Source organism: Nipponia nippon, unplaced genomic scaffold (genome assembly GCF_047370975.1).
Source record: "Nipponia nippon isolate SJK-2023a ecotype South Korea unplaced genomic scaffold, ASM4737097v1 scaffold_4, whole genome shotgun sequence".
Classification (NCBI taxonomy): Eukaryota; Metazoa; Chordata; class Aves; order Pelecaniformes; family Threskiornithidae; genus Nipponia; species Nipponia nippon.
Genome location: NW_028262358.1, coordinates 31,341,524 through 31,368,092, shown reverse-complemented (window position 1 = coordinate 31,368,092; position 26,569 = coordinate 31,341,524). Strand labels below are relative to the sequence as shown.

At 38.8% G+C, this 26,569-nt stretch overlaps 1 protein-coding gene across 4 annotated transcripts in view; it reads left to right on the top strand.

Annotated features, from left to right (window-relative positions):
* The window catches only part of BABAM2 (BRISC and BRCA1 A complex member 2), a 176,062-nt gene that overhangs the window by 88,092 nt on the left and 61,401 nt on the right, over positions 1-26,569 (top strand). For all 4 annotated transcript variants that reach the window (XM_087774426.1, XM_087774427.1, XM_087774428.1 and 1 more), the window contains one exon: positions 6,012-6,121. In XM_087774426.1, the coding sequence (XP_087630552.1) occupies positions 6,012-6,121 (110 nt within the window). The remainder of the gene's footprint in view (positions 1-6,011; positions 6,122-26,569) is intronic.

Below are 26,569 nucleotides of genomic sequence, written 5' to 3'. Positions count from 1 at the left end.
CCACATTTCAGCTTTAAAAGCAAATTCAGTTGTTCACTTCTATGATCAGTTGTTAATAAGTATGGTTCCATTACAAGTGTGTATCGTGCAAAATTACATGGGTTAAGTTTGACCCTAAGATAAATTACCTTTCTAAATGCATGTTATTCTCATGCATTTCTTCTCTGGAGACCTTTTTTCTTCAGAAAGGATCCTGAAATATAAATTTCACACTCAACTTCTGTGAAGCTGACTGATGTGGTAGGGCTGAGAGGTGCCACAGTCAAGTAAGCATCTGTTAAGACTTCTGCTTGTCATAAGCTGGCTGCAGATGCTAAGATCAATGCTGACTCAGTCCTCTGTGTTCTCACCCATATTCTACCTTTCTATTCCACCTTTCCCCCAACCTCCATCACATCGCACAAGTTGTGAGTTGGGTTTATCCTTGACTTATATTATTTTAAGCAATCCCTTCCCCTCCCCATTTGCTGGAGGTTTCCATCCCCTCAATTACAGTCATACCACAAAGGCAATTATTGAGCAGTTGTAAGAGCCGAGAGGTCAGAAACCTTCCAGGACGAGGTAGGAATAATCTGCTGGAGCTGGGAACTTCCTGAAGCAGATTTGGCCTGACCATACAGTTTGGAGGCTTCTGCAACATCAGTCATCTGTGTGGCATCTCCTTACCCAAAGGAACATCCAGTAGGTTGAACAGTTTGTGTGCTCTTTCTTACCTCGCTTTTATCCCCAGACCAATTGCTGTTTGTACTTATGGTACAAACTTAACAGCCCTACCAGAAGCCCTGCTCCCTTGTCTCATTTCCTACCATCGCCCAGGCCAGAAGCTGCTTGTCCTCCCCAAAGCATGCCAATGCTCTTCCTGCACATCCTTTCCAATCGTTTCTACCAAATAATAAATTTCTTTTTCTCTCATTCTTGCTTTACAGTTAATGTCACTAAACTGGATTCCTAATCCCAGGTCCTCAGTTTATACATTGTCCCATTGCAGGGCCTTTTTCCCCCAGTCTCGTGCCCCCTGCCTTTCAAGTCTTCCATGGAAAGGCAGGTCCTGCCACTGCCTGGGGTAAGCCTGCAGTCGCTTACCACTTCATGCGTTGCACGCCAAATAGAGAAATACCTCCTTTTGAAAGAATACTCTAATCAGAGGTTGCAAGGCGATTCTTTGTTGATAACTGAGAAAAGGTAATAACTGATTTTCCAGATTCTGCATCTTTAAGGAAAAGGAACTGTAATGTACAACTTGGTTGGACTCCAGGCACAAGAGGAAATGGGTTATAGCAGTTGTGACTGTGCGGAGCAGATGTTTTGGTTGGACTGGCTATCAACCATCTGACTCATAATAAATTGTCAGTTCCAGTAAATTCCCAGTTTTCAATTACAGTAGGTAGGATACGAGAAAACAATGCCGTTTGGATGGTGTATTTAAAGTGGTTTTGATGATAATTTTCATAAATAACTCATAATAACTTTGTAAAAAGATTAAGTATTTTTCAAAGGGAGCAGCTGTAAACATTGAAGCATGCATTTGAGTGTAAATTTAGACTGATATGAATGAAAACTAACAAATGGTTGTTTAGACAGTGCTGATACAATTAGAAGTAGGATTTCAAGTTTTACTTCAGAGTCTTGTGATACCCGAAGTCTTTTCCTGTATTTTTTTGGGGGAAAAAAAACTTCTAAATGGCTTCAGACTTCCATGTTCTGTGCTGCATTTGTATTTTCACATGGCCTCTTGTTCTTGAGTTTCAAAAATACATACTTAATGAACCTTTCATCTGCACTGGCAAAGTAGACAAAGGGTACATCAGAATAAAATACTATGAGCTTTCTCTTTATGCTTTTCTTTGTGAAAAGTTTTATTTATTCTTGTAAGTCATTGCTAGAAGGTCTCTGCAATAGAAAAAAGCCTATGGGTTGAAAATCTTCAGTTTTTTTTATTTTGTTCCTTTCTCACCACATTGCTTTACTCTGTATATTTTGTATTTCCATAGCACTTTGGAGCTTTAATCAAGGATCAGTCCACACTGTGCAAAGTATTCTCTAAACATAGGAAACCCCTTGCAGTTCTGGAGAAAGAAAACTATTTATTTTCAATCTTAAATGGTGTATCCATTTTTTTCCTGTTTGACTTGAATGGGCATTTTCTGAAATGAGGAAAAGATTATTTTTTAGAAAAGAAATACGTGATAGCAAGATGGCAGAAAGACGCCATGAAAATCTATGTTGGATCTTTTACGTTGCAGTGTGCTAGAGGTTTGGGGTTTTTTACTATCAAGCACGAGACTGTTGTGGAAAAACTAATAGGTGTGCATTATCACGTGGTTAACTAATGCTTTCAAACATTTTTACAAACATTCAGTTTTTAAACATCAAAATTCCTGTGGCCCAGGATGTGCTCTCCATTCAGGGGAAGTTGATTTTAATAATACCTTCTGTAGAGTCTTGTGTGGAAAAAATTCTGTGAGTGTAAAATGGTACTTTAATGTGGCAGTTCTAACCTTGGATGCTAATGTTTACAGAAAATTGCCGTTCTTAATTTTTACAAAATCAGTTTTTCTTAAATATAAAATTATTTTTTAATAAAATCCTCTAACATTAAGTGTTGTGAGTTAAATACAAATTATGAGAAAGGACATGGCTACTTAGATACTAAAAAAAGGTGTTGGACTTTAGTTCAACAGCATCTTTTTTTTCCTAAAAGGGAATAATATTGCCAAAGCAATTGGATGTCACCTTCTCTTTTGAAGCCAACTGAAAAATAAAAATAGAGCTGATTTTTGCTTTGCTGCTCTGTTTAAATCTGGTTTGTTCTTTGAGAGAAATACGCATGCAGAAATGGGAAAGGGGAAGACACTGCCTGGGCAGAGTTTGATGAGCATTAAAACCACCTTTGCCTTTGGACTCTTTGGTGTAATGGAAGGATCTTAGCCCCTGTTCTGGGGAAATATCATTGCCTGGTAATGTAAGGATCCATCGTCTTACGTAGTCACCAACAGGTTTGTAGAGATGACCAGGAGATAGATCACTGAAGGAGTTAAGTTGTGACTGGCACAGACAACATCAAAAAAGTCTATTAGTTGAAAAGCTTTCCACAGTTTATGTGTAAGACGTGGTTTTGATTTAGTTTTATAAGTGGCAGTTGTAACAGACATACTAGGGTTGAATGCAGTTCCACCAAGCAGATTCTTGCATAAATAAAAGTAACAAAGTCTGAAAGGAATAAACAGTGTGGTGTCGGATACAAAAGGACTTCATCGTAAATCTGTGGCCACCTGAGCAATAAGGTTGAGCAACTTTGTGGTGTTACTGCATTACATCTTTTTAAAACGTACAGGAATGCTGATTTTTTGCATCTTTTTTAAGTTACAGTTTTCATTTCCCAGGTATGTGGGCCAAAAAATGCATCCATTTGAAAAGTGGTAGTTACAGAAGAATGCCAGTTTCTGTACTCAAACTTGCATTGGACAGTAGCTCTGTGAATGTAATGCAGTGCTGTGCTGGCAACAGTAGTTACAGTAGTGTTTGTTGTGTGTTATTTTTGTAAATGAAAAATACCACATCTGAGTTTATTGCTCTTACTACACCCGTCAGCTTATTGCAGCTTAACATGCAAAGGTACAGTGATGATTTATGTTGTTGTTGTGTGTTTTGTTTTGTTTTTTCCCCTGGCATGTGTCTTCATATTAAAGAAGCCACTAGTGAGTGTAGAAAATGTAATGTTACTGTATGGGTTAATGGATGCTGTAGTAGTGTTCGCCTATTCTGTTTTGAGTTGTGGTTTTTTTTTTCTTGTTTTGATTTTCTTTGATCAGTAGGCACCTGGATGGTATTCTAGAGAGTGCTCTTATGCATGTTGTCAATCTGTGTGTGCATATCAACTTAAGCACTAATATTAAATGCAAGATTAAATACGTTTGGTTTTGTCCATGTAGCTTATGTACAAGACCATATTAAAATCCATGTAGGTCCCATTCTGTAAAAACAAATTATTTGAAAAGAATTACTAACAAAAGAATATGGTCTCGGAAGAACTATATACGTACACGAGTGAATGTATTATATGTACTTGTCATCTCTTGAAGAATGCCCATTAAAATAAAATCTTTTTAATCATTAGCATTACTGCTTAATCTGTCTTAGTAGTTCTTTTCATTTGATTGACAATTAGCAAATTAATGGGAAAAAGCCAGTTAATGCCATACTCAGCTTCAGGATTGAAAGCTGTTCCTTATTTAATTTTTTCCTTAATGATGGAAATATGTGAAATACTGGGGAAAAGGTTGCAGGGCGATTTCACTCTTGGGTATTTTTTGTTGTTGTTTGTCTCACTGAAAAAGGTTTTGTAATCTGTGCTGGTTCTTCTACTGTAGATGAGAGTACCTCTTGGAAACATAGCAGTGAAGGGAACGCTGTGGGTCACGAGGTCCTGTCCATTGCTGTTCAGGCAACCATGTCATATAGTCCTGTCCATAAACTGATCCTACCCCAACAGGACAGCAGCTAGCTTTTGTCCTCACCACTCCTATGGAGCGTTGTCCTGCAACTTCAGGTTAAAACCATGTTCTCATTTCCAGCCTAAGCGTGCTCGTGACCATTTTATAGGCATTTCTAAGAGTACGCTTTTCTTTCAGCTGTCAGAAGTGAGCTGCACACCAAGGCAGAATTTAAGAAAACACTGTCAGCTCTGTCTCATTTTTCATCTAAGACAATTAGGCTTTTTTAAGACCCATTCTTCCCTGCAGCTTATCACTAAGTTTCTTGGCATGTTGTGTTCTGCACGTAATAGCTGGTATGCAGCTAGTCCTTCTGGACGTTAACAGTTTCGGTCCTGCCAAAGCTTCAAATGGCACGAGATTGTCTTCCTGAAACCACTCAGCAGTCACTTTTTCTCCCCAGATAGGGCAGGATCTCCTCACAATGTTTAAGTGGTTTGCATGTTCCTTCCTCACAGCTGCTTGTGGGACAGAGCATACCAGGGCACACTGCACCATGTTGATCCTGCTTTAAGCACATATCTGCTGGGTTATCTATTTCCTCTTGTATGTTTCCAAAACGGATAAAAACAAATGCATCTTGGCAAGTTGCTATGTACATATGCACAAACATGTTAAAGGACTCCTTTGTGAACAGCAAGTGGCACCGTATTACTTGCCGTCGATGAAGGTGACTGCACTGCCAACTCATTGCTTTCTAACTAGAGGTCACGAGCTTAAATGAAGTTGTGTGCAGCAGAAATACATTTGTTCGTACTATATGTGATTTATGAATTGGAGAGATGTCAGGTTCTAACCAGAAACAATTTGTTCTACCTGATCCCAAAACTGTAGCTGATTGTTCTGATACAAAGAAAGCTTAAACTGTGAATACATTAAGATTGACTGCCGTGGTATTTAGCATGGATTTTTTTTTTTCTTGCAGTAGTTTTTATAGAGTATGCAGTCTTTGCTGAAAGTAATGCATGGGTTTAATTTGCAGGAAACTTGGGGTCAGTGACTTCTAGATACAAATTTCTGATCGCAAAAACGTTTTTCATCCACAGGAGAAGTAGGAATTGAGTACAGCAGAAATTTTGGACAATATACTACTTTAAAAAATAATAAATATAAAATCTGCAGCCATAACTCAGTGATGATATAACATTTAAAAAAAATTCTTTGGCATTTGCATCTGGTGTTACTGTTTAAACCAAGAATTCTTAAAAATGAAATCTGCATCTTTACTCAGGTATGTAGTTCAGCTAATTGAAGAAGAGCTACACTACCATACACTTGCTAACACAGTTATTTTATTTTGATACTTTAAAAGAAATTAGGCACGGCAGAATATCTTTTAAGTACTAATATAGTAAGAAAGAATAAATTTGCAACCTATTTTTCAACAGTTACATTTTAGATTCCTCACTTAAGTGTCTCCTAAATAAATTAGTATTCGACTTACTAGTTGTTATCTGTAAGCTTTTAAGTACTCAGTTTGTTATTTGCCATTTTATATTTATTATTTTTTACATACAGGATGTGAATGAAGATCCTGGAGAAGATGTTGCACTTCTCTCCGTTAGTTTTGAGGATGCAGAAGCTACTCAGGTTTTTCCTAAGCTGTATCTCTCCCCGCGTATTGAACAGTGAGTGAGACAGTTTTTTTCTGGAGTGTTCTTTCTGTATTATCTCTGAACTTTTCAATTTTTTCCTGATATAAGTGAGAAATGTTGGCTAGCTGATAACATGCTATTGTTTTAAATTGCTTAAAGTCGTAATGGTTGCTGCAAGTGTGTGTGTGGTGGAGAAATGACAGATCTCCTTTCAGCTAGTTCTGTATCAATGGCTGGATCACATATGGATGAAGAAAAGTCATCACTGGCTACCTGTGATATTCTTGTAGCATCATAATCTATGAAAACTATGCTGTGTTTTCCTGTAGCAGTGTATTTTGAGGGCCTCCTACAGTATAGCTTTTTTTGTGGGGGAATCTTTAATTTCTCTTTCTTCTGGGAAGGTAAGTTCTCTGTATAAACATAATACATTTGAATAAAATATTGTTGTAGAAGATAAAGGGCTTTATTAACTGTGTTTTAGGAATTTGCAGCTTTAAGTTACTTTTTTCGGAAGAATATCTGAATATTTCATTTTAAGATTGTTGAACCTTACTGATCTGTTTACCAGTTGGCAAACCGATTTGCTGAGAAATGGATTTCTACTCCTAAAATGGAAGGGTGAGGATTAGAAATCAGTCTGCTTTCATTCAATTTCTCCTCTTCCATTTCTGGAATTAAGAATGTCTTAATGCTCCTCCTTCCCTTCAGTATCTCAGTCTTTTAATGTCTGCTTCAAAAAAGTAACTACATTAGACTGTTCAGATATACCACAGTCAGGCTGGGCTAGCGTTGTTTCAGTGATGCTTTGTTTTTCTGGTTAATACTGGAGTGACTTTCCTCTGAACTGGTGATGGCATTTCTGGGTAGAGAAGAAAAGATGGGAAATACTGACTACCACAGTTTTATAACAACTCAGTGATAAAGTTTGTGTGAGTGAAGGAACATGGTATCTTGACATTTTGCTCAACAGGGCATTGGTCTGGATAAACTGTTGGATGCAATTTAAAAAAAAAAAAAAAAAAAAAAAAACCCAAAAAAACGCAAGATTTGATTTGAATAAAGGCATAAGACTTCCCAGATATTTTATTTAAGAAAATGTAGGTTACACATGCATGTGCAAACACACACACAATAGATTTAGCAGCTTTTACATTTTCATATTTTTTCATCAATTCACTACTTTTTGTCAACATTAGTTGAGGGAAAAATTGTAGTTAAATATGTAATTATCCTTCCATGTTCCAAAGGATTCTTCTGCTCAGCTGCTGTTAAAGGCAAATGGGCTGCCACTAGTTTCCATTGTATTTTGAGCTCTAGTCACATGTTGATTCTTAAGTGTATTTCAGGCCACCCAGGTATGTCTGTCTAAATGACCCATGTGCTGATGAATACATTGTTTATTTCCCCACTTTCAATAGTACCTTCAGAAAGACGTTAACCTCTTGATACCAAGTGGAATAGCAATACAAAGGAACACTTTGTCTTCCTAAAAGTATTGCGTTTTCTGAGAGTGCCCTAAAGAACATCTGATTTGAGATGTGTGATGTAGAGCAATATAGCAGAAAGATATTTGGGTGGTGTTAGTGCGTATCTGACATGTCTGACATATTTATGGCTTTGTCATTTATGGCTTATGTAGTCATGTTAAAATCATGCCAGTAAACCCTGGAGTTCTGTGCCACACCTTGTCACGTTATCTGTGTATCAAAGTTGAGATACTTCACTCACCTAACTCAGTCTATCCTTGTGCATTTATAAGGTATTCATCGCAGCGTCTAGATACTGGTAACCCATAATACCACCACTGCTTGTGAGCTGTTGCGCTTTCCTTTATTCTCCTGGCTACTTTTTATATGCCATAAAAAAAACGTATGGGTATGTTTTCAATGTTTGATTGCGCTTTAATAACAAAGATAAATTTGTCTCTTGTTCTTTCCCAAAACCAATCTCTGCTCTGTTTAGCAGAGGCTGACAGTCTAGATATTTAACTTTCCAATGTTTGGAAACTGAAGCAACAATGCGTACTTCTTTATACTTTTTGCCAAAAGTACAAAAAGCCTCAAGAAGCCCTGAGGATTAGTTTAATGACTTGAGGCCATGGCATGTTACATTTGAATTGTGTTCTGCTTATAAAAGTTCTTTCCTGCTGCTAACAGTGATTGCATTTACAAAAGCCATGTAAGCAAATTACCAGTGTATTTATGCAGCAGATTTTGAGGTGGAGTAAGTAGTAGTTGACAGTTCCCAACATAACATTCCCAAGTACTCAACAAAACAGGAAAAATACCAAATTCCCACAATTATTTTGCTAATACTAAACTCTGTTCACCTTAGGAAGAACAAGCAAACAGGAATAGCATTTTCCTGACATACGAAAAAACATTTTCAGATAGAAATGTTTCAGCTTTGTAGAGAAAGAAGAGCAAAGGGCCTGTTTGTGTAACGTGAGTTATCTCCTGCTTTCCCAAGAGGTTTCATTGCTTTTGTGTTCTACCATATAAACATGCATTCCCACATAGCATTTTCTAAAAATGATACATACCCACAGATCTTGTCAGCGAATTTAGGCCCTAGTAATATGAATACAGTATTTTTGCTTTGAAGGGTTATTGTAAAGCACATTTGCTCTATTTTTAGATGGATGGTAAACATAATACTAGGAAGGCTTTGGCCGTTCTTTGTCATAGACTCTGGAAGAGAGATTTGCAAAATGAGGGAAAGGTCCACTTTTTATGCTTTGGGGCTAAGACAGTAGTACATTGGTTGGCTTTAAAGCAGGGGGTAAAAATGCAGTGGAGAAGTATTGTGGCTCATCTGAGTCAATATCGGTGTTCCATTGACTTGCATGGTGAGGTGCCTGGCTGCAAGAGTGTCAAGTCTTGTTCTTACAGTAAAAAAACAACCCCACACTTAGGGATAGGAGGCATTAAGTGTTAATTTATAAAAATCTCAGCAGTAATTATTCATAACTATACCTGGTTTAATTCTTTCATTAAAACTTGGTAATTTAAAAACATTCCTTTAAGTACTAATTGTTCAAAACACATTCCCAGCAATTTCTAGTTAATGTTTCCTTAATTTGAAATGAATCACTTAAAAAAAGCTTTCACTTGATAATTTTAAGAATTCTTCTTATTCTTTATTGCACTGCATCAATAAGCAGATAGATGCCAGTAACAGTAGCTTTTAATGATTTAAAAAAATAGATTGAGTTAAAATGAAACGTGGGGTATTTATGATAATGTGTTTTGTTTAAAAACTACCATCATAACCATAGTATCATAAAAACAAGTTTCTGCACACTTCTGGAGGAAGTGGTAAGCTGGGAAACCCCACAGACTGACCACCCAACTTGAGAGGATGGTGCTCATCAGCATCCGTGAGCGTGTGTCCCCAGCCCGTCCTGCTCCTCCTCCCACCTCGGGGCATGGGACTGGCCGCGGGATGCTCTTCATCTGCCGCTGACGGCTGCTGTGCTTTGGGGCCAGGGTCAGAGAGCTGAGCAGTGTCAGTACCTGAGGCCTCTCGCTTGGTCAGGTCAGGTCACCCACCTGACCTCCTGCTGCTAGGAAGGCACAGACATATTATGAGGCTGCTTCTGCACTCCTCTGCACAGCGAGGAGCTGCTGCGATATTTACCCTTTATGTCTCTGTGGCATTTCTGTGCGTTATTCGTAATGTCTCTAAACCTGTCAGTACAAAGCATCTTGCTTGCTCAAAATTATCTTTCTAGTGTAAGTATAATAGATATTCATATGGAAGGTAATAAAAATATCCATCATTCAAAAAGAAAAAAATTTAATGTATGTATTTTTTTTTCCTTCCATGCTAAAGAAAATAAAAATGGGTTCGTCTTGGCTCACATTTTAAGAAAAAAAGATATAAGGGTGGAAACACTGTTGCTCAGTGAATTCTGTGTTCCCTGGATTCACACAAATAATCCTGCAGTAAACACTGTTGTCCTGGAGGGCTTTTCTCTGATAAATACGAGGACGTGAATATGCTAAGAAAACCAGCTGTCTGTAGAACTTGTTTTGCCTAAATGGATCAGGCTCCATGCTTTGGGGCCTGAAATGGTTGGGTTTTACTGGTCTGGGAGCTGTGCCAGAGGGTTCTTCGTGACTGAGGGTGGTATGCAGAGTTCGGTGACTGCATTTAACCTTCTCATATGGGCAGGGGAGAATAACAAGAACCTGGTCTGAACTCTTAGACGTTGAATGTTTCTGTATGTTTTTCACTGGGGGAAAAAAAAATAGAAGAGAAAATTAAACACAGGTGTTTCCTATCTTTTACCTGTCCTTTCTGCTGGGACTTGGAGGAGGAAAACCATAGAATATTATCCATTTGCTGCCAGGTACCGCCTCTCGCTGCGTTTGAGATGCAGGGGTGCTGTGAAGGGCTTCACCTTTCACGTTGGCATGCCATACTGCGGAGTGCACATCACCGGTTGAAGCCTGCTGTTTCAGAATGATTATGAATACCCAGTCTCTAGATGAGTGGTCACGTTTAGGCCTTTTTATGTCTGTCTTTGTAGAAGACAGAAGTAAGGTGGTCTTCTGTTTGGCATATTAAGATGTGCTTATTCATCTGAGTTGGTGATCTCAGTAGAGTTGTTAGTAGACAGCCAAGACAGTCCATGACTTCTTCAAATCCCAGAGCATCTTTGCAGACATGGGAAGCAGGAATGACTGTTGCTTTGCAGGTCTTCCTCTTTCGTTAAGCCTAGTTTGGCCATGCCTCTATGCAGTGCCTGGCCAGTGAGTCAGTGGTATCTCCTGCCTGCTGTATGTGTCATGGCCCCATCATCTATATCTGTTGAAACTGTGGCCAGTACCGTAACCTGATTTCCTGTCTAGCTCTGCTTTGCGACTCTTCCCATGTCCTAAAAATCATCTGTTCTGCTGCAGCCACCTTTTGATGGCCTGTTGACAGCTTCAGAAGAGCTCAGGGTAGACTGGGATTGGCAGTCAGAACAGATTGACTTGTACTTCTGTCCCGGGTGTTCAACTTTACCGGCTGTTCCTTTTTTTTTTTTTTTTTTTCTGAAGCTGATACAGAACGATTGGTGAAAATAGTTGTAGAAGAACTAAGATTATGTGTCCATCATCTAAATAGTGCTTTAATGCTGTCCTTAAATGGTTCAATTAGTGATATTTTTAAGATGGTTTTCTCTCAGTTAAGAGACAAAGCAATTAGACCTAATCATGGAGGTATGAAATACTTGAGGCAGTTCGGTGGGTCTGATTTTGTTGCTAGGTAACCAGGTACCAGTTTCTCTGTACAGGAGAAAAGGGGCAGTTTCGGGTCTGACGTACGCTTTGTGGCAATCCAGAGCTCAGCGTTGCCTCAAGTCTCGGAGCAAAACTTAGAGTTGAACATTGGGAAGGGTTTGCATCTTCCTGGAGGTTATGTCAGGTTTCTCTCAGAGTGTCAGCCTGTATGCATAAGGTTCTGTAACCTGATGGCAGAGGGAGCATTTTTACATGATATATCACGTACTTTACCCCTTAAAGAATTTTCTTGTATAGTAGGAAAATATGTATAGAAAATTGAGTTAATAAGAAATTACAAAAGAACATGGAAACATGATTCAAGACAGCCCTCTCCAACTCCCTTCTTCTACATACTTCTGACTAGAGTGGAATGGTCTACAGAAATTTCAGTAGTTTTAAACACGTTTGTTTGCTTTAGGTACAAATCTTTCCATTAAGGTGTTGCATTTTTTCCACTTGTGTGCATATAGTTTATTTCAGGCTACCCTAATTAAACATACAACTGTGTTTTATGTTGTCATATGCTGTGAGTATACCATGCTTCATTGTAATAATTCCTGTTCCAGCACAGGCATTTCTAAGTCCTGTTGTAAAGCTGTACTCTTCTAAAATATCCTCCTCAGCATTTTTACTGTGGTATCACTGCTTCTAGGTGTGTTCACCCTCCAACAAAAAGTGATAATGGAGGAAAAAGGGAACAAAGTAATTTTTCTTTAGGACATCAGACAGTATTCTTCATAAAGGTGTTCTTGGTTCTTTACTGTTGCCCATATGTTTAGACTTGTATCTTTGTACAGTGAGATTGTCAGAAGCACTTTTAATTAGTCAAAACTAATTCTGGCAATGACATTGAAAATTACTGTCATCTCAGTTACCAGCTGGGCCACTACTTAGTACTTTTGAAATCTTCCTCTGTATTTGCAATCAGGATTTTTTTAAAAATTATTTTCCTAGACTGTGTTTACTTTGCTACTGAAATTCATTTTAGTTTTACAAGATCTCTTACTTTTCTTTTGATACATCAAATGTTTTTGGCTTTTCTATTGCTTATGTTGTTCTTACAGCTTGGGGACGGGGGGCGGGGGGGGGGGGGTTGGAGGGTATTTTTATTGCCATTCTGACATCCTTGGTGCAGTCCTGAAGTGCCTTTCTCAGATACGTCCCCAAGACATTAGAGCACACACAGCAGGTTTCATCTTCTTTTCCTGAAATGTTTTTGTAGGAGAAAGGAAGCCTGCTGAACAGAATCAATCCATGTTAGTACTGAACTGTGTCTGTCACAGGTGGCAGGATTTTTTTTCATACCTAAGAATTAATAGGAATCTTTTGGGGTTTTTTATGTAGGACCTTTTGTTCTAAAGAACTGTGTGGGCCACCTGGAGGGCCAGCTTGAACTCCTTGAAATGTTTTCCATGAAATTAGTTAGGCTGACCAGAGAAATTTGAAACAAGTGTCATCTTTTTTTATTCTATGGCTTGTGGTATGGCAGTAATAGAGCAAGCAGGAGGGTCTGGTAACTAGGGTTAAATGTTAACCTAAAAAATTCCTAACTAGGTGTTTCTTGAAAATGCAATGAAAAAATCGGGTCCTATCTGAATTGTAAAATTTATACATAGGGAAACTTGACTTGGAGTTTGTCTACGGCTAAGTTAATTGTGATTTGGTGGATAATGTGCTGTTGTTAAATACTACTTCAGAAACCAAGAACAATTAAATACAGAGTTGCTGGGAAATCACAGTTGAAGCAGTAGTTTCTCTGTTGTTAAACATGCTTAATTCCACAGACTCTCTCTTTGGAATGAAATAGCTCTTGCAGAAGAAAAGTGCTTCAAAGTTACTGACTGCATCAAATTTTAAAAGTCATCTGACCAGTCTATGACTTCTGCCAATTTATCCTTAAATGTAATCACATCAGCAGGTCGTGGAGGATTTTTCTTTAAGCTCGAAGTTGAGCTTTAGCTGTTCAACTGTATCCATTCTAACTGGGTATTAATTACCAAAACTGAGAAACAGTAGTTACAATGAGTTAATTAGAATTTGTCTTAGCAGCAAATGCAGTGAGTAAAGAGTGGCACATTTACTCAACAGTTATGAAAACTCACATTTCCTAGAGTACACTTTGAACCGGCTTTTGTTGCCGCGTGGGTATTTTTCCCAGTTCTTGATGTAAATCCAAACCCACCACTACAGAACGCAATACCATCTTTTAACAGAAGAATACCATCTTTTAACATCTTTTGCTGAAGCTGATTTTTGCGTATTTGGGATATGTGCCTTGTTTTCTTTATATTGTGACTAACTCATTTGTTTTCAGAGAACTTCACTCTAATTGCAATCTGCACATTATAGTGTTCTGTCTTCAGAGTTTTCCTATTTTATTATTCAAAACAGTTAACAAAAAGTCAGCTACTGTTTAATGCTTGCTTCCAGATGGTCATGTTCAATAGGTACAAATCTCTGACCACTTGGAAGTGAAGAGTTAAGGATTTTCAGATAAAACCTCTAAAAAGTATGAAACGCAGAACTAGGTTGTATGTGAAAGACCTCAGTTTTGATTTCCTTTGTCGTCCTCTTCCCCCTCAGCTGGGGAGAGCTGGCAGCACCAACTAGGAACCACGTTCCTGTTGCTGGCCTTTCAACAGGGAATGTGGTGGCATGGGGAGCGTGGATTGAGGAGGATGGCAGAAGAACAGCCCTGCAGGGAATCAGATGGGCAGGAGGGAGGCTGTAAGTGGAGGGATCTTGGCCCTGTTGTCTGTGTGATCAAAAGAAAGGACTGAAGTGCGTCCTTGGAGATTACCAGAAGGGCTCATTCCCCCTGCTGACCTGCCCTTTTCCCATAAGCTTCCCGACCCCACGGTAGTACTAGGTACCACCTCTCAGTTTTTTTCACTTTCTACCACCCTCTTCCCTGCCAATAATCAGTGGCATTTAAAACTTAATGTCTTCTTGAAAGGAGCTTTAATACCTCCTTAATTATCCGTTGGAGGAAGATGCCATTTTCCCAAAATAAATCGTGGTTAATTTTTGCAACATGACTATTGGGTTTCAGGGGTTTCCTCTTCCCTAATTACTGTCAAGAATGTGATTCATTGTATTGCTGATTTCATTTAAGGCATATGAGGCAGTCAGTCTGTCCCACTACTTAACTACATGAGCCATTCAGCTCACGTGAATGTTAGCTGAAACCCTGTTTCCTCTTGGCACTTGCACATTGGACCTACCTGGAGCATATGTATAAAAGACATATTCCCAAATGTGAGACTTTTTGTTGAATAATCATTTCCTAGATTTCCCTTCAGAGATATTGAGAACTTCTTTCCTAGGAGCTTTCCTCTGGAGAATCCCCTTAACAGATCACAAGGATTTGTTGGATTGTAAACCCAGCACAGGCATCCTGTAACTATAGTAAACTTCAGCTTTCTTTAAATGAAAGTGCAGATTGTAGGCAACTTAGAAAAGTCATTCTTTAAATGGAATGGAGTTGATGTATTTTGTAGGTTTGCTTTTTGAAAAACATGTAAGCTGATCTTTGTAGAAAGAAGAAACAGCCAAAAACATAATTGTGCAGAGCAGGGCTTCATGTGAGTCCCATACATTTTGCATCTTCCATTCCTCTACAGCCAGCACTTCCTGAGGACTGGCAGGACCTGATTAATCTGCAACCTGGAAGAAACACACAGAGGTAGTTAGAGTTGACTTATGGGCCACCTTACATCCAAGGAGTTGCATGCTCCTTTTATGTTTAAAGAAGCTTCCCCCCCCCCCCAATCAAGAAGAAACATTCTTGTACTTGTAGTCCTCCTTTGTACCTCAAATGAGTATTGCTGCTTCCTACTCTCTTTCGTTCCAAATCAGTGAATTCTTCTGCTGTCTTCAAGTTGTCACAGGCTACAGCTAAACTGTGGGACCCACCTCTGGCGTTTGCACCCTGGTCAAATTAAAAAATGGTGTCAGGAGAAGACCTGCACGTTCACCATCCCACTTCCCACTGATTTTCGTTGGAAGAAACCCCGAGCACTTGGATAGGGAGGAACTTGTGTGCTCCAACAGGCCTTTGGTCTGAATGATTAAGAGCCAAAACTCTGGTGTACACTGTGAGGCACACCTGCCTTTCATCATTTCAGTTTTTTCGGTTTGAGGGATTTTTTTTGGTGCAGTCATTGATATATCTAGCTAAGAAAATTTGGAAGTGCTTATTTAAGACATTTTTCAAACATGACATGGGGTAGCAATGTTTTGAAATCCTTTCATTTTATAAACCATTCCTGTCTTTCATGATTTCTACAAATCGTGTAGCCAATGTGTTAATGGAAAAAAATCGGCACTTCTTTATGTATAGTTTGGAAAACATACATGTGTTTCGACAAAGAATATTATAGAATTTAAGTCACAGATCCCACATGTGATATTTAATATGTGCATGCAGTATGTGTGACACATACCATGGAGGAAGACAAATTAAATTTGCCAGGAACTGAAACTTTAGAATATGAAAATGTAGATCCTTTTTCATTGGATTTTAAAACTAAATTCTCTGAGCTGGTTTTTGTTCAGGGGCCACTGAAAGTACGTGAGGAGGAAACTTCAGCTATTTAACAATTTCAGTGGACACAACTCTATGAGTACCAAAGTTGCCGACACCACAGTACAAATAGAGCGAAACAATTCTGCTTGCAGATATTTGCTGTTGAAGCCAATAAAAGGGCTGAGCTCTTCTGTGTGGTTTAGTGATGTCAAGCACTACTTGCTGGAGGCAGCTGTGCTACTGCAATGCTTTCCTGACCTTAAATAGCCTATATGCTGGGTAATGCAAGCATTCAAATATAAATACAGGGCACATAAGGACAGAAGGAGACCAGAAGAGCCATCTAGGCCCCTTCCCTCCCCTGAATTAGTGTCTTCCTCAGTATTCTTCTCTTCTGGTATTTGTCCAAGATATTTACAAAACCGTTTAGACTAATTGTTCCCTTGTGTTGCCTCAGTACTGTTTATTCCATATGTTAAGTACTGCGTGCAAAGCAATTCTGCTCTTAGCGTGGCTGCTGCTTGCTCTCCTTTCCTTTTCCTTTCTTCGTGGTTGCCGTTGATAGTAACCCAAACAGCTGTGCAACCTCTGTCTGTTCCAGGAGGTTGCGTGTACCTCAGCAGCAGCAGCCCGCTGCTCTTCCCTAGCCCTCCTCCCTGGGGCAAGTGGGACTTTATGGGACGTTTTGTGGAGGCCATTCCTTCAGGTCATGTTTTTGGTTGGCTTCCCAGATATTTTTGGGGTTTTTTTCCTTTTACTCTGTAATGGTAAGATGGTTAGATGGCATGTATGTGTAATTACATAGTGATCCTCTTAATTTGTTCCGTTGCTCAAAGATTGTCTGTGTTTCTTTTGTAGCTGTAATGAGGACTGTGAAATTCGCTTCCTACCACGTCAAATCCTGTTGTTTTCAGTTGGCACTCTTGTTTTTGTTCACTTACCTACCACTTAAGTTTCTCTTACTGCCTTCTTTTTTTTTTTTTTTTTTTTTTTTTCCTTCTCCTCTTTAAATTCTGTCTCTATTTTCTGGTTTCTGTTTTGGCCGTTTGTTTTTAGCTCTGCACACATCTCTGAAAATGTGTTTCATTTTCAAGAAGTGGTTTTTTGCACGTAAGGTAACAGTTTTTCCTGCAGTTGACATAGAAACTGTGAGGAGAGTTGAATGATGAACGTATATCATGACAAAGGAAGTCTTGTTGAAAGTTTAGGCGCTGTTTCATCAATGAAAGTCTAACGGCCCTTTTAATTGTCTGATACACAGAATCAGTGCACATTCAGAACAGTCATTTAGCATTGTCTATGATTTCAGTGCCTTTGTTCTCTTTATTTTAAAACATTTTAACATTAACATTTTTTTATAACACTTAAAAATGTTTATTTTGCATTTCTTTTAACATTGTCTCTACAATTAATTGTTTCCATTTATAAAAGGAGCAAAAACTTTAGGATTTTTATGCAACAGTGAAAGCAAAAGAATTTCATTATACTGTATTTCTCAAGACCTGGATTACATGTAATTGAACAACCTCTTTTCCCCTCCATGAGAGTATTCTATTTAGAGTATGTGTCTCAGCAGTAACAGGGATCATATTTTTCAGTACTATGAATTTCTTTACTGATTTTTGGTTTTCTAGTACTACATTAAAATTTTGGAGGTCAGGTCAATTTATAAAACATATCAAGTTCCTTAACCTATGACAGCTACAGTGGTTTTGTAGAAAATTCATTTGCAGCAAATAAATGGCAGATTTCACATGAGAGTCGTAGAGCTCTTTGTTGGAAAGAAACTCTGAATCATCCAGCCCAGCTTCCTGCTTGGCACGGGACTACCGCCAGCACTAGCTCAGGTTTTGTGTAGCGGGGCCTTTGTCTGGCCGTGTCTTGAACGCTTCCCGCAGTGAGGATCCTACAGCCTCCCTGAGGAACTGGTCTGCTGCTCTGCTACCCTCCTCAGGGGAGGAGTTCCCCTAAAAGTCCAGTCTGAGCATCGCAAGGCCTCAGTTGGCCCAGTCCTTGAGAGCATAAAGGTCCCTCTGGGTTGAAGGTGTGCAGTTTGCTCTAGCAGTATTATACAATGTCGTTAACGGCATGTCATTTATCATGGTGGTATGGCAGCAAGGTACTCTTCACCCTTGAGCTACCATTCTTCCATTTCAACTCTGCATCAGTAACAAAAGCTATGTTAACACTACTTGCTTCCCCCATAAATTAGGCTTTTTTAGTTAGTCTCATCGTGCTTCTCCAGCAACACAGAAGGGTGAGGTCTTAAGGATATATTGCTAGCTAGGATTTGCTCTGGCTGAGCTGGTGTAAAGGTAAATTTCATCTCACTGCTGACAGAGTAAAGAGATGGCATGAGAAGCAAGGGTATGAGTTTGCTGCATTCTGGTAAGTATCACCAATGCATGGTCCTTTGGGACTAGCTGGTACATGACATAATTTAGAGCAGTGTAGGGCAGTATGGGGCCAAAAATCAAAGAATTTAGGACAATATTATGGGTGGTGGTATGCCTTGCCATGCCAAGGCACATAATACAGGGCACTCTCTTTTACTTTATCTTTTTAACTCTGTATACTGAAGGCATCTAGTCTCTTTTTAATACACAAGCACTAATTTGAATTTTACTTTCTTAAATTTTATATACTATAGCAAAATTTAAAAAAAAAAAATACCCTGAAAGAGAACCGCTAGTCACTAGCAATGAATGATCTTGGCAATTCAACTGGTATTGCTGAGTACTTTCTATGTACAACTGAGCACACTTAAAATGCTAGAAAAAAGGATAGATTTACCCTGGTTTTCTTTGTTGTGCTAATGCTATGAAAGTCTAGCATTCTATTTTTGTTCATCTACCAATCTGTTCAGCATATTTTGTTTAATAGTTTAATGGTAGAGTCTATATGCAATCACCCATATTACATCAGACTCTGTGCAACTGGAATGTTGTTTACTTTTCACCAAGGCAACTCTCTGTTTTTTGTTAATTAATATCTAACAAGGTCCTGCAGCTGATGCCCTTTAAAGTCAAGAATGTAAGAGTGCTCAGGATTTATAGGCACGCTGTGCTGAGGCCTTGTAGCAGCAGCGTGTTTTATGCAATTGGCCTATTAAAGGAGGTGGTTTGGGGTGGTGGGTTTTGGTTTTTTTTTTTCATTTTTATATGTATGTATTTTCTTTTATTCTTCCTCAGTAATCTTGGACAGGTTATGTTTGTACTGCACGTGCACAGTCCTTTAATACCTGGTGCCATGAAGTTATTTTCTTAAGCAGCAGAATGAAACCGGGAAGATTTGTGGGAAAGTCTTCTACAGCAGTAACCTCTCACTGTTCTTTTGGGGACTGAAGGAGAACTCACATTTCTGAGGTGGTCAAATTGGCAACTGTGGCTCATGTTTAAACATTTTATTTTTCTTATTTTTGACAACAGGACATCCCTCAAATGTCTCAGTTACAACTGTACCAGCAGGGATTTTTTTGTTAAATCTTTCTGCGTTTTGTCCAGGCTTGATTTGAAATGATGCAAGGAATACAGTATGCACAATTTTCTTAGTGCTATTCCATGGATAAAATGTTTTGCTGTCTTTTAATCTGAATATCTGTAGGTTTTTCACAAACTTTAATGTGTTTATCTTCTTGGTACCCTTCTGGGATAAGTTAGTACCAAATATTGTCAGGATGTGCGGTATCTATGTGTGTCAGAAAGATTTCATGATTAGGAAACGAGAACCAAATAGAGACTCCCTTTGATAATCTCAGTCTGTACCAGATAAATGTTGCTAGGCTTAGAAATGTGGCCTCTTTGTTTTATAGTCAAATTTTGTACCTAAAATGTCTTCCCCACTTAGTGATCCTCCTTAATCACTGCCCTGCCTTAGCTATATAGGCTGTCTTGAGGCTATACTCCTTTAGGTGCACTGACATGTGATACAGGTTCCTCTAGCATCTCCACTGTTGCCATTTGAGCGGCGTGCTCTAAAGAAAATGAAATAAAAAATTCAGTACGTGCAGAAGTACATTTCTTTCCACCATGAAAAAGACATTTTTAATAGTTCAGTATATTTTTGAGCCTTGACCCCTGCCAGAATATCTCAGTAACGTAGAGATAAATAGATACTGCAGTTGGCAAGCTGATTATAATTGTATGTTAAGGCAAGAAGAAAAGGTCTTTTCATTTAATTCAGTCCTAAAACCCTGTAAAAATACTGGATTCTATTTTAAGAACGAATAGTAGGTAAATAGTGTTCCACCCAAAATCTGCCAATTACTGATTGTGTTTGTGTTCTCTTGATTATTTTTTTTTCGCCCTTAAAGTTCCTTTGTTGTAGGAGGACATCTTGGCAGAGCTTCACATATGTGGTTAACTGCTTGCTGAGCCACAAGCAAATAATACTGTACAGTTAAGCATTTCTTCCTGCATCACCAATTTCTATTCTCTTGGGCAACAGGAGTTCAGATCTGGGCAAAGATGACAGGCATAAACCTGTCTGATTGGATTAATAACATAGAAACTGTTGCTAGCCTCCGTAGTAATCTTATAAAGTTGGTCGTGTGGTAAGTTTCTCAACCCAGATTTTGATTTTATTATACCAGCAAATAGATTGGTAAATAATTCTTGAATCCTAAAGGACAAAAGGAGAGTCTGTTTCCCGTTTTCAGGCTTGGCAGATAGGGATTCTGCTAAAGGAGGTCAGAAAGGGTATCTGGAAACTTGATGGGCAATAATGATTCAGAGACGGCTTCCAGTATATTGACTGTGGGGGATTTCATTTTCGCTTGTGTGGCATTTTCAGTCTCCCAAACTGCCTTTTCTTGGAAATAAGAAGTTATTAGTTCAAGGAAGCATAAGTTTTCTGGTCAATGTGTTCATTCACACCTGGAATGGAGCTGTGAAGTAGAATTGGTTTGCTTATCGGTTGGATATTATAATAAAGAAAAAAGTGGTTTTTGATAAATCTATTTAATCATAAAATCAGTGCTGCACGGGGAAAGTAGTGTTTGTTATTGTGTGTTGCTAGGGGCAATGACCTCAAAATGTCCCTTTATCATAACCTTGCAAAAAGCTCAAGTAGCATATTTTGGGTAGTAGGATCTGTATTTTGGGTTGTACCATTAAATTGAATGCAGGGGAAACATCGATATGTACCTTAAATTTACTTTTCTATTCCTTTCTACTTGTGTTGAAATGACAATAATAGCTAGCTCTTGGGAGGGTGAAGTTCTATTACAGGAACTCATAGGGGGCTTTTGGGAAAGAGCAATTCTGAAATTAAGATGATGATGTTCAAGGACTTGGCTTATTGTCATTTCTTATACCTACAACATAGCATGAATTTGACTTTAGTTCTCTTCAGAATGCTGTGGTAGGCCTTTATAAGCTCAGCTTATAATTTTGTACGTACAATGTGAGGCCTGAATCCTGAGGAAGGAAAAAGACAAACATCTTTTGGAAATCAATTTGGTCACTTGGAATTACTCCCGTGTCTGGGCAGTCTTGATATGGTACCTGCTGAAGAGACTTTCACCTTGATTAGGATACCGGTCCCCCAAACTGATTCTTGAAACATCACAATTGTGGCTATTTTAAACTCTGTTTTATGTTAAAAGTGTCCAAAAGATTTGTTAAAGTATAGTACTTATTTGAATTAACTGTTGGAGGAGTTGGAGCTACCTGTTTCATTTGGGTAGCTCTTAGTACCATATGAAAGAGGGGAAAAAAGTATACAAAGTAACACAAAGGGTTTGTTGGGGTTTTTTTATTATAAAACTGTAAGTGAAGTTACAAATTAAAAAAAAAAAAAAAAAAACAAAAAAAAAAAACATAAACTATATTTTATGAGTGTATTTTTAATATTCAAGTGCTTCCCTAATTTCTCCAGTGTCTCCAGCAACCTTTCCCTTCCCTCCTTCCCTCCACTTCCTTTCACCTTCCCTTTCACGCCCCAGATTCTCAAAGCTGCTACTCTGGGGGCATTCCTGAATCTCTGTCTTCTCTGTCACTTTCTTCAAGTAGCATACTCCTCTTGTCTTGCCAGGCCTTGCCCAGAAGTCTCTTCCTTGTTCTTTTAACTAATAGAAATAAATTTTTTAAATGTAGTTCTTTTTTTTCTAACTAGGAGCTTTTGCTCTTTTATTCTCCCTCTCCTCCTTCCTTTGAAGTTGCCTGTGTTTCATCTCCCCTTTAATGTAGATTTACATTGAAGGAAAGATGAAAATGCCTGGTCCTGAAGATTGTCCAGTAGAACTGAGCAATTCTGGGGATTCCCTGGTAGACACATAGTAGAGTGCTGGGTTTTCAAGGCAAAGTATGAAATGTTAAGTTAAAAGAATTCTTGTATCTTTGGGATCTTGAAACATCTACCCTGAGTTTTGGACTTGATAAATAATAGTTTGTAGTCAGCCATTCTCCAGACTTCCCTTGCTTTTACATGTACTGCATTTTTATTTCTTCTTGCAAAGTTAGAAAAAATCAGACCATGTATTGGACATAAATTCCAACCTTTCCCAGCATTTGGCTAGATGAGCTACAATTAGTTATTTTTAGTCCTGGCCAAGTTTGCATAAATGTTCTTCAGGTTGACACTAATTAGACACTGAATAAATACATGGTTCCTTGAAAGATAGATAGCTTTTCCAACTACTGACCACAGCTTTAGATAGGTCACTTTCCAAAGTAGGTCTCCAAAGAGAAAGGAATTTGGAGCAGGTGTTACACAAACCGTAAGAGTGTAAGTTTGACATGTAAAGACCTGTGTGTCATCTTTTTTCCTCACAACTAATACATGGAATTCGAAGTCACTAACTAGGCAATAAATCTGTGCGTTTCAGATACTATTTTTCATGTATTGTCAAGTTGAAAGATGAAAATTAGAGTTTCCTCCAGTCAGTTTTGTCTTTCATGCTCTGAAAATATTTAGGTTACCAATTGTATTAGAAACTTATGGGTGCGCTAAATCAATTGGTAACAGTTGCATGGCACTTGTTTGGCAGACTTGGAGAACAGAAAGTGATGAGTTAGTTACAAGGAATAATCTAGATAGTAGTATGCAGTACTTGAGAAGTTTGTGATGTATATAACCATGACCTCCAGTCTCTTCAGTATTGCAATCACTAATTTCTAACAAAAAGCTACTCTGTCACGTCAGTCAGAACAAAGATGCAAATCATTTCTATTTCCTTTATGTTTGAGGAGTGTGTCTTTGGTTGTGTAGCTCAGGTGCTGCAAACAGGCAACACAATTTTTCAGGAAACTTGCCTCTCGTAAAAGAATGAGGTAGTTCCATTCTTCTCGACCACTTCTGCTTTTGTTCCTTGAACTTTTCAGCACGGGATTTCATAGTAAGTGCAAATCTAAAGTGCCTCAGATGGTGAACCCCCTTGCCTCTGACTTACACAATTCAAGAATAATATCAACCTTCAGATGTTTTCTTTATTGTAAACTTAAAGTGCCCTTTTTTTTCTTTTGGTATTCTTTTTCTCTGAAGTTGTTTGTGCTTAAGTATACAGCCTATTTTCTTCCACAGTAGGAAATTTCTGATGATTTACTGCTGGGGCTTTTGCTGTGTCTTACAAGACAGCATCAGTTCCCCGACCTTTTACAGTGTTCAGGGATGGCAGCAAGTTAGTAAGAAAGAGAAGGCTGGGAAATCTATTAATGATCGATTTTTATCTGATTTTAATGTAGCAAAGAAACTGAATGGCAACTGGGAAGTGAGTTGGTTGTCTTTTAATTCCTCATAGTCAGGTCTTGGATCTGATAGTCTTTTCCATGCTATAATTCTGACAAATCTTGTTTGAATTCCTGGTGAAATAGCCAAGGACTGACTTTGAGCATAGCTACTTGAATTTACCTCCCATGCTTAGAGGGGATTCCTGTGGGCTTTTATCCCAAGTTTGGAGGGCTCATATGAAGATGCTTTTGTTGTTGCTGCCCTATGGAAAACTGTTTTGGGGACAATATTGAGGCGTGCTAATTTGCAGAACCTCAGATAAATTGGTCTGTCTAGTTGTACTTGCTAATATTTTCACTTCAAGTTGCCATTAATAAAAACACCTTGAGTATCAATTCATTTCCATTATAATTCTCCCAAAGAGCAAACAAAGGAGAAGAACATTACGTCAAGTAAAACATTTGTAAGTTGTCTTCCCTCCCTCTCCCCTCACCTCACCTCCCCAAAAAGGTTGAACAGTGCTAGCTGTATCTTTCGTCACCCACATCTCTACTATATACTGCAGTGGCTTGAAAACAAAGAGCACACAAATAGAATCAGGCAGCAGCATTGGCTAATTACAAAATTTGTTCATGTAAGAGGCCTTAGCAGCAATGCTTGTGATTGCTATAAGACTTTTAATCACAACTCCAGCATTGCCTATAAGTGGATCTTCACTAGTGTATAAGTGCATCCCTAAATCACCGCTGTGTTTGGGGGATGTGATTTGCTTGCCCTCCCCTCTCGGGATCTTGCAACCAGCCATACCTGTATGCAGCGATATCACTGTGCACAGGAGTTTGCTGGTGGTGTCTTTAGGCCAGCTGTGTCCTTATTTGACTCCACCTACTCTGAGAAGTTTGACATACTCTGTTTCCCAAAGTAAATAGTGTTTGGGGTTTGGTTGTTTTGTTCGTACTGTTTCATCCCCACAGAGGAATGAATAGAGCCATTTTGTAACCTTGATTCTCAGTTTACTTCCTTCACTCTCCTCTTAAACCTCATCTGTAACTGTTAGTATTTCAGATTCTCTTTCAAACAAGCACATGCCATCCAAGTCGCGGTGGTATGTGAAATGTAATTTTAGGCAACTGTTGATATTGTCAGTGGGATTGTATCTTAAGCTGGGGTGGGGAAGCTAGCACAGTACGTTTTGCAGAGCTGTGCATTTTTAAAAACGTCATCATGATCCTTGGCATATCACTTCTACTTGTAGAAGAGGGCAGGGTCCTATACCTTCAGACAGGGTGCTTTTCCAGATGTTCCACCCAGCCTGAGTTCATGTCAGACAAGTCAGGTCATTGTTGCAAAGCTATTGAGGTATTCAAAGGAGGATCTCTATTTATTTCAGTGTTTCATTCTTTTTATCAAATCTAAAGCTCTTTGAAGGTATACCACCTTTCATTTTGCTGATCACAAAATTAGTTACTTTAAAACCTTCTCTGGAGGAAAAGAAAATACAACCGTTCCAAAGTTCTGCCTTTTTCCCCCCTGTTAGTTCAGGTTACACTTACTACCAATTTCATTGCATTTTTAAGCAAACCCCATCATTTAAACAATTAGTATTGATTTTAATCATATAATACTGTGACAATTCTTTTAATTTTTTTATGTTAATAGAGAGATATGTGTTTGTGATTAAAATTTACCACTGTAAAGTACCTTGCAGTAGCATCTAAATATGTTGCCCAGCTAGAAAATCACATGCATGTGCAAAATGATAGCAAAGTTTATAGAAACAAGCCTAGCATGTATGACGTTTTGCCCTAATAGTTCTCCAGCCCTAAGCCATTGGTGGCTCAGGGACTTTGATTCACGTGTATTCAGTGATCCTGACTGAACTGCGTGTCCACAGGAGGGCAATGAAGTTGGTGAAGGGTCTAGAGCACAAGTCTTATGAGGAGTGGCTGAGGGAACTGGGGTTGTTTAGTTTGGAGAAGAGGAGGCTGAGGGGAGACCTTATTGCTCTCTACAACTACCTGAAAGGAGGTTGTAGCGAGGTGGGGGTCGGTCTCTTCTCCCTAGTAACGAGTGATAGGACGAGAAGAAACGGCCTCAAGCTGCACCAGGGGAGGTTTAGGTTAGACATTAGGAAAAACTTCTTCACCGAAAAGGTAGTCAGGCACTGGAACAGGCTGCCCAGGGAAGTGGTTGAGTCTCCATCCCTGGAGGTATTTAAAGAATGGATAGATGTGGTGCTTGAGGACGTGGTTTAGTGGTGGACTTGGCAGTGTTAGGTTAACGGTTGGACTCGATGATCTTAAGGGTCTTTTCCAACCTTAACGATTCTATGATTCTATGAGTTTCTCTTCCATGGACTTGTCCAGGCTACCCTTTGAACATACTGCAGGGAATTTCACAGCTTCACTACATCTCACATGAAGATCTACCTCCTTTTGGTTTTGAACCTAGCTCCTATTAGCTTGGTGTAGTGCTGACCCCTGCACTTGTATTGGAAGAGACAGCAACTACTCAATGCTTACTCACATTTTCCACATCACTCATCATGTTAGGGTTCTCAGTCATACACCCGCCCTCATTTTCTGCTTTTCAGACCGAGTTATCCTGCAGATGACTTTCTACTTCTTTCCTCATAATCCCATACTTCTTTTTGTTTTGACTTTTTATTTGGTGCTGAACTGACCTTTTTACTGAACTGTCAGTCATAACCCTGAGATCAGGTGAATATTCAGCTTGGTGTCCATCATTTTATATTTTCGGTTAGGATTGTTTTTTCCACGTGCATCACTTCATATTTGTCTGTGTTAAATCTCCTATTTCTTGCTATCATCCAGTTCTTCTGCTTCAAAGCCCTCTTCATGGTTGGAACTTGTCTTAATTACCCTCAATAACATGTCATCCCTAGACTGCCACCTGGCAGCTCACCTGTTTGCCAGGTCATTTATGAACATTTTGAACAATGCAAGTCACTACTGAACCCCCTTGCTGACTTAACTCTGCTGTTAGACC